At 35.3% G+C, this 13,350-nt stretch overlaps 1 protein-coding gene across 2 annotated transcripts in view; it reads left to right on the top strand.

The window, feature by feature from the left end:
* Positions 1–8,072: 8,072 nt before the first annotated feature.
* The window catches only part of ASB5 (ankyrin repeat and SOCS box containing 5), a 28,705-nt gene continuing 23,427 nt past the window's right edge, over positions 8,073–13,350 (top strand). Inside the window, exons 1-2 of one of the 2 annotated variants that reach the window (XM_040556200.1) lie at positions 8,073–8,671; positions 10,779–11,071. In XM_040556200.1, coding sequence (XP_040412134.1) covers positions 10,876–11,071 — 196 coding nt within the window. In that variant the 5' untranslated portion in view covers positions 8,073–8,671; positions 10,779–10,875. Of the gene's footprint in view, positions 8,672–10,778; positions 11,072–13,350 lie in introns of those variants that run through there. The other variant, XM_040556202.1, reaches the window with a different exon arrangement.

Consider the following 13,350-nt stretch of genomic DNA (forward strand, 5'->3'; position numbering starts at 1 on the left):
ACAATTGAAAACAGTTCCAAATATTAACACTATTCTTTTTTTATACCTAAACACAAAGGGATTGATTGCCTTTGCTCTTGTTTCTAGTTCTTATAGTTGCAATATAGAGTTTTTCATTACAGAATCACACAGAATCTGTTAGGTTGGAAGAGACCTCCAAGATCACCTAGTCCAACCTCTGACCTAACACTAACAAGTCCTCCACTAAACCCTACCACTAAGCTCTACATCTAAACATCTTTTAAAGACCTCCAGGGATGGTGACTCAACCACTTCCCTAGGCAGCCTATTCCAATGTCTAACAACACTTTCAGTAAAGAAATTTTTCCTAATATCCAACCTAAACCTCCCCTGGTATACCTTACGCCCATTCCCCCTCATCCTGTCACCAGGCATGTGGGAGAATAGACCAACCCCCATCTTGCTACTGCCTCCTTTAAGGTACCTGTAGAGTGCGATAAGGTCGCCCCTGAGCCTCCTCTTCTCCAGGCTGAACAACCCCAGCTCCTTCAGCTGCTCCTCATAAGACTTGTTCTCCAGACCCCTCACCAGCTTTGTTGCCCTTCTCTGGACATGCTCCAGCACCTCAATATCCTTCCTGTAGTGAGAATAGATATTCGATATTAGACAACTCTGCTGTTGCAGAAAACTGTAGGAGACAGGCAGAAACTGTAGGAGTAAATTAGTAAAATTTCTAAAGCATTGGTCAAGTAACCAAAGCAAGTTGAAATCAAAAGATCTAGCCAAACTCATGTTAGCTCCGTGTTCTTAAGACAAATAAATATGGCTGTTGTTCATGTTGTTTTGAATGTATTTTAAGAGAACCTTTAATTAAATGTCACTTATAAACACAGTATGCAGGGGAAGACAAATCGTGTTGCTTATGCAAGGACCAATGTATTACTCTTTCAGAACAACGAAGCCATCTGTAGCTTTTCTGTGATCAAAAAAAAAAAAAAAAAAAAAGAGAGGAAAGAGATCAAAATAAAAAGAGAGGAAAAAAAAGTTTTGGAAGGATGAAGGCAGTTGTTAAGGAAGAAGAGAAGAGGTTTATTCATAATAGTTCTTTGTTGGTAAGTTATGAATTGTTCTGTGAAAAATATGAAATCCCTAGTGGCATAATATTAGTATCAGAAGTTAGTATCAGCAACATAAGCTGTGCAAGTCTGAATGTATCAAGTACCACGATTACTAAAACAAATGTATAGAATCTTGGAGAGAAGGAAATGTTTGGGAGACCATTTCCAAGATGCAATGCTGTAAGGTGGCCAGTATATCTGAGCACTGTACTAAGGTCCTGACCAGCAAAGCAGCTAAGTCTTGGCAGTGCTCAGGCTGTTCTTGTTTCAAGAAATTTCTCAATTTTTCATTATAAAATAATTGAATAAAATGCAGAGAGAGGATTGGTAGCAGATCTGAAACTTAGAACTATCGCTTGTTCATCCCTTCCCCAGAATTATCCCACTTTGGAATTGTGTTCTTATGTACTCTTTGATGTATTAATCATGCGCTCTTTTTGTGTAGCATCAGCACTTCTAGAGGATTGATCCCAGTCAGCAGCTCAAGATGGTAGTCTTCTGAGAAAGAGCGGTATGCAGATAAAGATTAAAATAAATGTCATCAGATATTAGAGTAAATGTGGCCATGAGCAGCAGCCTGTGGAATTTTCAACCCTGTTGCAAAAGCCCCCTTTCAGTTAGCACCTCTTCTGGCTGGGCCATTTTTACAACTGATGTGGGAAGACTGTGACTAAAAGAAGTAGTCTTTCTGGACTGCATCAAAGGGTTTTTGTTTCTAACCTTCTTCTCACCTCTATTTTTTTCATTATGGATCTACAAAGTATGGAGAATTCCAGGGTAGCCAAACAAAAATTTTCACTTGCACCTACATTACTGTTCCTAGTGCTTCAGCAAGAAAATGTCAGGTAATTTAAAATTTCTGATTTCAGAACAAACTTGATGTTTTATAAGTGTGTCTCATTAAGTTGCACAGGGAGATGGCACCAGATATTCTTGTCTCCATAACCAACCAAGTATGTTTTGGCACCCAACACAGTTCATTTTTGGCTCCCAGCAGACTTGCTTGTGCCCGTTCCATGACATATGCAGCCATGTAAGGTAAAGTCCTCTCATGCATCACTGGTTTAGCTGAAGCTTTCACTCTTCAGTGTGCTTTGCATTCTGTGGCAAGAAGCATGTGTGCTACTGATCCACCTCACTCTAGTTTGACCTCATTCCCTAAGTCAGTTACAAGTTCTTCATCACCAAGTATTTTTATATCTCCTGTAAAAACACCAAGCAGAGACTGTCATGCCTCAGCTTGCGGAAAAGAATGTTTTGATAGCTCTGTCATGATGATATCATTTAACTGATACCAATTTTAGTGGATGGAGAAACCTTTCTGATATTAATGCTAGCCATGGGAGTCAGCTTATAGTGACCCTGGACATATGCTCGTAGTGTCATCTCAGTCCTACCAAGTTATGAAATTGACTTAGTAGTTTTCTTTTATTAATACCATTCATAGGCACCCGAAATATACTTTACACAAAAAGGAGACAAATGAAGCTGCTTTTACTTAGTCTAGAAGAAAAGTTGTCAAAAAAAAAAATTAAGAAAGTGGGTATGAAGTTAAAAGAAATTGATGATTTCACTTTTTTAGAAGCCACTTATAATAAAGAAAAAAAACAGTTAAAAGGTGAATGAAAAAATAAAAGACCCTAGTGTAGAATAAAATTTAATAATTATGAAAGGATTTCAAGATGGTGACAAAAAGCATTCACAACTCAGATATATCATCTCAAGCAAACTTTTCATTTTGGAGTAATCAACAATCATCTCATCTGGATGACGTAGTTTGAGGGTCTCACACATAGATAATTAATGATTTTCTATAAATCCCAAATAGTTTATAAGTCCAGAAAGTATTAATTCAAACAGCTGAGGTCTGTCTAGGCCTCAAGACAGCAGAAAGGCTTTAGTTACAATTGCAAGACTGGTCTTTTGAAAGCAATCAGCTGAAACAAAATTTCTGTCAACCCTATTTTTTAGATATATACTAACTCTACATGTGATAAAAACAAATCTTCACATCATGGCTGTTCTAGTATTTGAATGTGGCTGACTTGTTTATTTTTAAATAGACAGCTATTTAATAAGAATGTGACATTGTGCAGTTTAAGGAAAAGATTAACTGTAAAAACTGCAAAAATGTCATGTTCAACCACATTAATTTAGATTAATAGAGGGTGGTTGCACTGCCTACTAGAGAAATAGCAAAATTAGGTCTGTCAGGGTGGTTCAAAATATCAAACACATATTAGCTGTAGTACCACATACCTAAGGAAGAGGGCGAATTAGTTGCAGAAGAAGCAAGCTGTGAAGTTATATAGATATGGTTAGTAATGAAAACATTTGTTTGGACCCAAGAAAGGTTCCTATGAAAACGGGAAAGAGTTATAAAATGAGGAGACCCTTCAAAGGCTCATAGATACAGTCACATCACTACAGTCAGCTGTCAGAAATTATGACTAAGCTTATTAACAGGTGGCTTGTACGTGAGTTTTAACATTACTGTCCTCTCATAGTTTGTGCTACCGTTCATTAACTGGAGGTTACAATATCTGTAGCAGAATGGGTGGTGAGGCGTTTTTCACTGCTATGTCCAGTAGGTTAGTTTAATGAGAAGTTAAAATTAAATTGCCACATTTTGAACTGAAGTGGCAAAATACCAATACAAATTCCTTCCTGTTGATTTCCAGGAATGGGCAGCTGGAGATGGTAACTTTTAGCAAGTCTCTCCCCCCAGGAGTTTAGAATTTATCTGTCAATAATCTGTGTGCGCCTGCCATTTGACATGTTTCTGGTTTTAGTAATGTCTCCAAGTACGCACATGACTTCTCTTGGAATCTTCTGCTATAGAACTCTTTACAATTGGGTTGTGGTAGCTGTCTAAACAGGACTGAAATAAATACCATAGGACAAACTTAAAATGTTTCTTAGCAGAACTCAAATTGAACTTACTTGTAAGCAGGTCAGTTATATCTGCTTCACTTCTGTAGTGTAGATATAGACTTTACTGTCAGCAATTAGATGGAGTGGTTAAGCAGATCAAGCATGCTCATACAATAATGTTGCTGATAGCAGGGATTGTTTGGTACTAGACTTGTAGTTGAAGTGGAATCTATCACCATTGTGACAAGCAGCTATCCAGTGGGTGTATAACAAAGTGATACGGCTTTAAAACTTCTGTGTATTCTTTCAAAGAACTGAGACAGTTGGAAAACTGGAATTTCGTAATCACTTTTTATGATTTTAAATACATGTGATATAGAGAAAATCTGGAATGTCGAGAGATACCGATTTATATTTAAATCCTTGAGAAGTAATTTCATTCTCAGGAAATCCAGATATGCAAGTCTGTATGTCAGAACTATTTTCCAAAGACAGGAGTAGTATTTTCAACAGGCAGGAAAGACAAAACACCCGAATAAAATCAATTTAAATTCATTAAAAGTTATCAATAGATTAAGTAAACTTTTCATGATGTTACAAATGCAAGGTTGCATCATTCATGTGGTTCAATACTGGAAGAGCTTGATTTATATAGAACCTAAACTGTATCAGAGCACTGGTTTTAAAACAGTGGAGGAAAGAAAAAGTATGATTGTATCTACCCGAAGGCATGAATCTGGACTTTCTTTAGCAGTTTGAGAACTGGTAAAAATAATGTTCTAAAGCAAAATACATAGAGAAACTACATATCTAATAAAACTTAAGACAATTTTTTGTGCATTAAAGGTTTTTAAATGATCTGGTATGTTTCATAGTCTTATTAGAGAAGATAAATGATGTCTAAATACATAGCCCTCTAGTGGAGTATGTGTCAGAAATCAGAGCATGACTACTGAGGGAAGGGGTTTTATGCTTATCCTGATTTTCCCCTTTTGCAACATGTAAGATATCACTGCATGGCATTATCTGGACAAGCAGGAGACTAGCATAACTTATAAAAACTGCAAAAGTCTGAAAGAAACATAGCTCTGTATATCAATTACAACTTCACATTGTACTCTGGATATCAATTACAACTTGACATTGCATTGTTTGTGTAGATTCTGGATAGACGTGGCATTAAGGTACATCAGGATGAAAACAAGCTGTAAAAAGGAGATGTAGGCCTTTAATTTGTTTATTTTAGTGTTGCTTCAATTGGCAATAGAACTCTAAGGCTTTTGTGTGGACAATCTAGCTTTGTCATGTGGTCTGAAGAATTTTTAAAGATAGCAACAGGATGCAGTGAAAAAGCATTGGATCTGAGTCAAGCTGACTTCTCCAGACCAAAGTTTTTGTTCTCTCACTTTTCTTCTTTTCATTCCCCCAAACTAGTAACACTAAATCTGTATTTCCACTACCTCTTCTCTTCTTATTTTACAAAGGTTGTACTACAGGGCTTCAGTTCCTGTTTGGAAGAGGATCCAATAGCTGTTTCACGTCCTCCAATCACTCCAATTTGTGAACTCCCTCTAGCTATCAGATAGATGTGATTTGTTTGTTTTTCTGTGCTTAAGCTTGGATGTGTAATATTATTACTAATTATTACGGATATTCCTGAAAAGAACATTTCATATTTTTAAAGGTTTCATTGTATGTGTGTCATTTTTTGCTTTACCTTCAATGTCAACATTTTGCATAACAACACACGTGAGCAAATGCCTTTTTAAAAATAGTTGCTCTATGTCTAAATTCAGTTCAATTGCTTTGAACAGGAAATTACGGGAAAATAATGCTTCAGAATGCATATTCAGGAGGAAATGACAACATTCAACAGCTTTAGATGAGTCAAATAAAATTTTTTAGCATTGAGGATTAACATTTCATGCATCTATTAAAATACAAGTCAGCAGGTCACTAAAGCAGGTAGTTTTTCTTACTGAATTAGACATTGTTTAGTAGCTCTAGCTTCTCAGCATTTTTGAGTCTTTCATCAATGGTTACATCAGAAACTTAGTAAAAGAACTAGTGACTTCTTACTAATTTTATTTTAAACTAAAGTTCTGAGGTCGTTGTTTTTGAAGTTTCTATTGGTGGGTTATATATACTGTATAAAATAATGCAATCTTCAAAACGTCTAAGTGTTTTCCATTCCTCTCCCTGGCATCCTATTTCATTAAATTATATTTTGTTATATTTGGTATAAACCAAAAGTTTCAAAACCAGTATGACCATCTTGTATATTCTTAGCCGGATCTCTTATATGTGTGTATATAGAGAGAAAGACATGCAGGTAGAGTGTCATACAAATAACTCCTTATGTTGTATTGCATATTTCATCTTTTAAAAAAATAAATAAATACCTGCTTTCAGATATTTAGATGCATTTCCAAAATACTGAAGTAAAAGTCTGTTAATAATGTGTTTATAATAACTCTTCTACAGCATACATTAATCTAATTTAAAGATACTGCTTTAAAAGATTTGATGAGAAGTGTACTTTCCAGAAGTAAATACACAGGATATGCTATGAAGAAATTGTATTCCTAAGTGTTTTACTGTGTCTTTTGTATTTAAAGATGCCTTCAAAGACTAAATATTACGTAGGTTATGTTATTTTTCTTACCTTACTGAAAATCAAGCACACCACTCTTCTAAGTATTGAGAATTCCTCAAATAATGCAGAGTTCATTATTGTGGTATGTAATGAATTGTAGAAGACAGAGCTTTTTTCCTAAAAGTTACTTGCTTAGATTGTGGGTAAATTGCACTAAATTTCTTAAACACTTTAAATTATCATATGCTGTTGCTGGAATGTTTTCTTTCTGCTTTTGGCCACTACTCATTAACGTATTAAAGGGCAGGCTACTTTGTCTGGCATTGTCTGGCATTGTCTGGTATTCTATTAATCTGAGGACTAGAGCTTGACATTAACCACTTTTACTGCCATTATAAATGGCAATACTTCTAACTTGAATATACTGGCTATGATCTTTAGAAATGATAACACAACAAGCTACATTAAAAAGGAATTTAAGACCATGAAATCCAGCATATGAAAGATTTTAGATGGTTTTAAAATTAAAATGATAGTTAATTGCTAGAAAAGGGGAAAGTATACTGGAAAAATGATTACATTATACTTGTTTTATTTGCTGAGAATATGCTAGCATGCCAAGCAAGGGAGATCCTTGTCTGTGACAGTGTTTTCATGCTCTTAAACAAAACAAAAATTTTGATACTGTTTGTCTGCAGTGTAGTTTGATCCCATTTCCTTGTCTGCTGTGATATACCCTTAAATGTTAGAATAATTTTACACATTATCCCTTATGTAATCATGAAATCAGTGATCATTCAGTACTTCATTCTCTTTAGGTTTGTTATCCAAATTTTGTATTAAAAGAAAAAATAAGTACCTAATTAGCTTTAGTATTGTTTTCACCGTAATATCTGAGTGTTTTGTTTACAGCAATGAAGTAACCTTCAGAATCCTGCTACTGAGTAGTCCTGTTAAACCTATTTTCCAAGTGAGGAAGTGAGGCACCGAGAAATTTCATTTTCCAGTGCCAAAATTATACACGAAATATGAACGTCCAGATTAAATCACTGCTGCTTTCAAGTGCTTTTATATTTTTGTAATGTATATTTGTTGCATATTGATGATGCATCTCTATTTGGAAGCTATCTGTATTCTGCACTGCTGCAGATCAGACTCCAATTGCTCCACATTGCCATGCAATAGAACATTTACAGGCCATTTTTTTCTGCTCTTGCATAGCATCACAGTAATTGTTAATTCCTTACTACTTCTACTTTCTGATTTCTCTTCCAACATCCATAGCTTTCCATTCCTGTCCACCCAGTCTGCATGTGCTTGTTCTCAGCTATTTTGCGTTCAAGTCTCAGTATTCACATTGTTGATTCTTCCCAAATGCCACATGAATGTTAACATCTAAACTGTTGCTCTGTTTTCATGACTGCATGCCTGGAAGCATGAGTCTGCCAACAAGCTATAAATGGCAATTTCTGCTGAGCTTTAGAAGCCTTAGACTAGGGTAAACTCAGTTGTTCTGTGCAGTTGCAGTGTTTCCAGTAAAGCTGGAAATGTGAGAGAGTTATGAAGCTAGAGAAAGTAGAAATATTATTAGGAGAGTAATTTTGCAAGCTTCTTTGTATGTGTGAACTGAAATTCTCAAAACTTATTATTACTTTTGTCAGTATATAGTTTACAGCCATGGAAGAAAATTTATGAGAGGATGGAAGATAAGCTTTGATACAGGAATAACCCTTCTGCTCAATTTTTGTGCTATTTCTAAAAGCAGAAGATTTACAGATCAACTGGGATTTTTTGAAAGATCAGTTACAAAATATTACGTGCATCTGCAACCTTATTTTTGAAAAATGTTTTTGTTGACGTTTTACAGAAAAATTCAACCTGAAGAAGACACCTAAGAAATTCCACTGTTCAGTGATTTGTCTACTGCAGTTGTAAGAAGTAGGAAACACAATTGTAAGGGGAAGATTAACTCTGAGTGTTGCTGTTAACTCCATCTGTTATTTATAGTAATTGCTATTTGGATTTTCACCTCTACAAAGAAAGGCTGCTTTGTTAATTAATGAAATGTGGGAGAAGTCCAGATGAGAAAGAACACTTACTGGATGACACAATACACAGTCAGGTAAAACAAACAAACAAACAAACATACAAAAAAACACTATAAAGAAAAAAAAGTTTCCTATAAGATAATTGATTCTTCCTTATTCTGCATGGTAAATTTGCAAAAACAAGTACTTCAGGTGGCTTGGGAATTCTGATTGAGTTAGGCTCAGTAATACACATAGAAATATGGAAGTCTGAAATTCCAGTACTGCATAGGTTACTAAGGAAAACACCATTTCTATTAATGATTGAAACGGAAATTGGCAGTGCTGCCTCAGAACATAATGCCTATTTATCCTTACGGAAAACATGACACCTCAATTCAGTGTCAGATAACAATGTGCCAAATATAAAAAGGGATTTTCATTTGGCATTTTAAGTACTCACTTCTACTTCTAACTATGGTATGAGGAGACCAGTTCCTATTCTAGCTAGATGAGAAAATGTCTATAAACAAAATGTAAGAGAAAATGTATATATTTTTTCACAGACTAATATAGTTTACAAGGTAAACTGCCTTTTTATTGCCTTTTCTAGTTACTGTTTTGACTTCTACATAGATTAATTATTATTTTTTTCAAGGAAAAAGACTGAATGTCTGCTTCTCTCAAGAGAAGCACAGTCTAGTTCCTGTCTGCTAAAAATCCTGGTATTTATTTCTAAGCACACTCTCTTTTCTTTTATCATTGTCTTTTCTTCACTTAGAAAGTTTTATTTGAATGTAGTTTTCAGAAAACATTACAGTTTCTTAATGTAATAAATTACTCCTGGAGCCAGGTGATAAGAGTGGTTTTTTTTGTTTGTTTGTTTGTTTTTGCCACTTTTCCTTTAGAAATATGATTTTGTATAATATTGTTAATTTCTGCTGTGCTATTCGTTAAAGGCAGGGGGATCTTTGGATGCAGTGACATTTGGATCGTACCCACTGTTCCTCATGGACAGTTGCCAACATTCTAAAATGTTGTTTTTTGTTTTTTGTTTTTTTTTTTTTTTTGACTATCAAACAAGAGAATCCAGAGTAGAATAGAAAGGGTGTTCCACTTTAAGATTACAGAGTTTTTCAAGAGTATTTTAAGTTATAAGTAAAGATGCTATTTCTTTTTATTTAATAGGAAGTATAATGGAATTAAAATAGGACCTTCACCTATGCTGCCACAATTATTTTAGGGCCATAGCTTGCTTAGAAATCTAGTTCTGTTCTGTGGCTCCTCAGTTTGTGTCATGTTGTGACACCGTAATTTACTCATTAGTAATTACTCACACTAATGGAACAATTTGTGTGTGACTTCTGATAACTATGAGTAATAAGCTTATGGTATATAAGCAAATTCTTTAAAAATCTGAGGAACTTTGATTGCCCTTTCTAAAACTGGCCAAGAAAAAAACCTGCCATATCATTAGCTTAAAATAATATGAAACAGCACAATGAAATGTGTATCAGAAGCACTAGAAATTTTCCATGCTGTATATTTACTAGTGCCTTTATTTAAAATGTTCTGAGATCTTATTTATAAACACGTTAGAGTTTGATTCTTACCTGCTCTGAGTACTGTGTTGTGGTTTTGTTTGTTTTTTTTTCATAATGCTATAAGCCATGCATACTAGCGATTTTCATTCAGCCTGAACAAAATAACAAGAGGCTGTCGAAGCTGGTCTATTTTAAAATCTATGTATCTTTATTAATGTGTATTTCAGGTATTTACTGATGTAATTCTCTTTTTTTTTAAGAAAAATGTTAGCCAAACATAAAATGAATTAACATAAAAGAGCACTTGTACTTAAGCAGAAGAACTTATTTTAGCAGAAACTGACTTATTTACCTGAGTTAGCTGTTTTAGTACATGAAATTGTAGCTTATAATAATAATACTTTTGACAGTGTCTTTTTAAACGTGTATAAACAGGATAAATAAATGAATTAGAAATGCAGAATCTGGAATGAAACAGACCTTTTAAGTGGAACAAGTACAATCCAGGCTCTTGCAACTTGTGTCTGTTATATTCTGTCCCACTTGAATATCACCAGGCCAGCAGGAGCGGTAGTGAACTCAATACTATGTACAGTATAAATAATCCTCATATTTTGAGCAGCAAGCATCATGACCAGCTGATATTTTCTTTCCTCAGCACCAGTTGTTCCCAAGAGTGCGTAGCTGGAGCCATATGATCTTATCAACACATTTGAGAGCCCTACCCAAACACTGAGAGAGATTTTGCTGCAGCAATGACTGTCATAGAAGAAAGTCGCCCCTTTGCCCAGCAGCTATCCAATGTCTACTTTACTATACTTTCCCTCTTTTGTTTTAAACTTTTTGTGAAGATCAGCCTTGCTATACTCAGTCACTTCTACATTGTGAAAGGGAACCGTAAGGAAGCAGCAAGGATAGCTGCTGAATTTTATGGAGTTCCTCAAGGACAAGGTATATTTGTATTTACTATCTTATCACTAAAGTTTGTGTTCTTTGTTGCTGTGGGTTTTTTAAAGTATTATTTATTTATTTATTTATTATGTTCAGGCAATTACTTATCTGCTAGCCTCTTTTATATCCAGTTTGTCAAATGATATGTAGGAGGAGTTTTTTTCTATAGTTCTCTGGTATTTTTAAGAGAAATCTGAAGGAACATTGTTAGATTCTTTAAGCAAATTATTATTAGTAGTAGAAGTATTTTTTTGCATATTAATATTAAGTTCAGAATAAAACTGAAGTATTACAATCAATGTCCTGTTAGGAGAGCGGCCTATGCCTAAGGCTGCCAAACACTTCCCAATTCAATATATTTTTCTTTCCCAATTGCTCCTAAGGTTGCCCCCACTTTAGCCACATATGGGTGAAATTTTCCACACTTGGCATATTATTATTTGGCAACACTCTAGTGAAGCTAGTCCAGATAGTTCTGAGAATTATTTATTGATTAGGTTAAAGTTATCCTATAATTTATTTGAATCATAGAATCATAGAATGGTTTGGGTTGGAAGGGACCTTAGAGATCACCTAATTCTACCCCTCCCTGCCTGGACACCTCCCACTAGACCAGGTTTCTCAAAGCCCTATCCAACCTGGCCTTGAACGCTTGGAGGGATGGGGAAGATACAGTCCTTCTGCATCTTGAATGAGCATCTTGGAATGTATCAGGAAACAATGTTTGTCAGAGTGAGCTTTTGGCATCCGTGTGAAAACCCATCACATTTTACTGGGTTGAAAGCTCTTGTGAAAATTCCTTTTTCTGTTTGCTCAAGCAGAACTTTGGCAGAACTGGGCATTACTGTTCCCACAAGCTCACCTCTGGTGAGCAAGTACCATTTTCATACAATACTTTTTCTGGGTCACAGAAGACAGAAATCTATTTTCTTAATTGACTGAGCTGTGCTTTTGTTCAGCATGGGATCCCTGCTGCCTCATTTGTCTTTGATTGTTCCTTGTGTTCCAAGATGACTGAAAGTTTGAGTTCGGCAATGAAACAGGAAGACTTGTCTTGCCTTTTATCACATTCATTTCTAGGTAACATGAGTTACCTTAGAAATAATGTGAGTTAAATGTGAAGGGGAAAACTAAAATATGCCAAAAAACAGCTACAAACCTGAAGATCTTTTCCTTCTTCAGTACTGGGACAAAGAAGAAACTAGCTTGCTTTGCAGAACATTTACTTGAGGTGTATTTATATCATGTCTTTGCGTGATTTAGAGAAAGTTCTGAAACCCAGGGTTTTTACATCTGAGTATATTAATCAGATCATTTGAACTATTAACGCATGTGTGCTTGTGTGTGAATATATGTATAGATGTATGTGTGGGTGTATGTATGTACATGTGTTCACTAGAGTGGGATGGAAAGGACTGACCATCTGTCCCACTGGCAAAAATACTCACAGAGTACATGGTAGGTAACCCTTGCTTGAAATCGAGAAGAACCTTTTGTCAGAAAACTTCCTTCTAGCTCTAAGGCGGATCAGTCTGTGAAGACAGACACAAAATCTGAGTAAGGAAGGAAAAGACTGGGGGGAAAATAGAGGGAAAGGAATAAAATGCATCAAGATGAAAAGTCTTCCCTATGTCATCTTTTGAATCCAGGTCAGTCATCAGATGTCTGAGCTATTATAGCCAAATAAATGTATGTTCGACCTTCTAGTAGTCAGCCCATACAAAAGTTGAAAATCTGTCACTCTTGCAGGTTGCTGTTTTGCTCAGGTAGCAGACATTTATACTGATCTTAAAGGCTCACACATACTGTGGAGTTTCTATTTTTCTGTTTGGTTTATTAAAAAACAAACAAACAAAAAACAGTTAATGCAACTATTTTGTATGTAAACTGTATTTTTCACTGTCCAACCTGCAGCGTTTTTGTCTAGTTTTGGAACAGTTCTAAGCACATGTTCAGCTAATGTTTCATAATCTACAAATTCAGCCATTTGTCATGATTAACAGGATTGGTCCTTGCTCTCTGAGATGCTAGTAAGACTCTTCAAAATCATGATTTTCTCTTACCCTGTCTGCATCTTTGCTCTGTGTTTGTAGAAGGGAGCATGATACTGTCTTAGCTCACACCATGTTGTGGCATTTGGTTTGTTTATGTCTGTGAAGTACAGTATGGAGATACCTTAATAGAGTTTATAAAATACCATGAACAAAATATCCTGTTCAAACTAATATCTGGAAGATGTTCAATAAGTTATGTGAAGCCACAGCTCGAACCATTAAATA

This window comes from Cygnus olor, chromosome 4 (assembly GCF_009769625.2).
Source record: "Cygnus olor isolate bCygOlo1 chromosome 4, bCygOlo1.pri.v2, whole genome shotgun sequence".
Lineage (NCBI taxonomy): Eukaryota > Metazoa > Chordata > Aves > Anseriformes > Anatidae > Cygnus > Cygnus olor.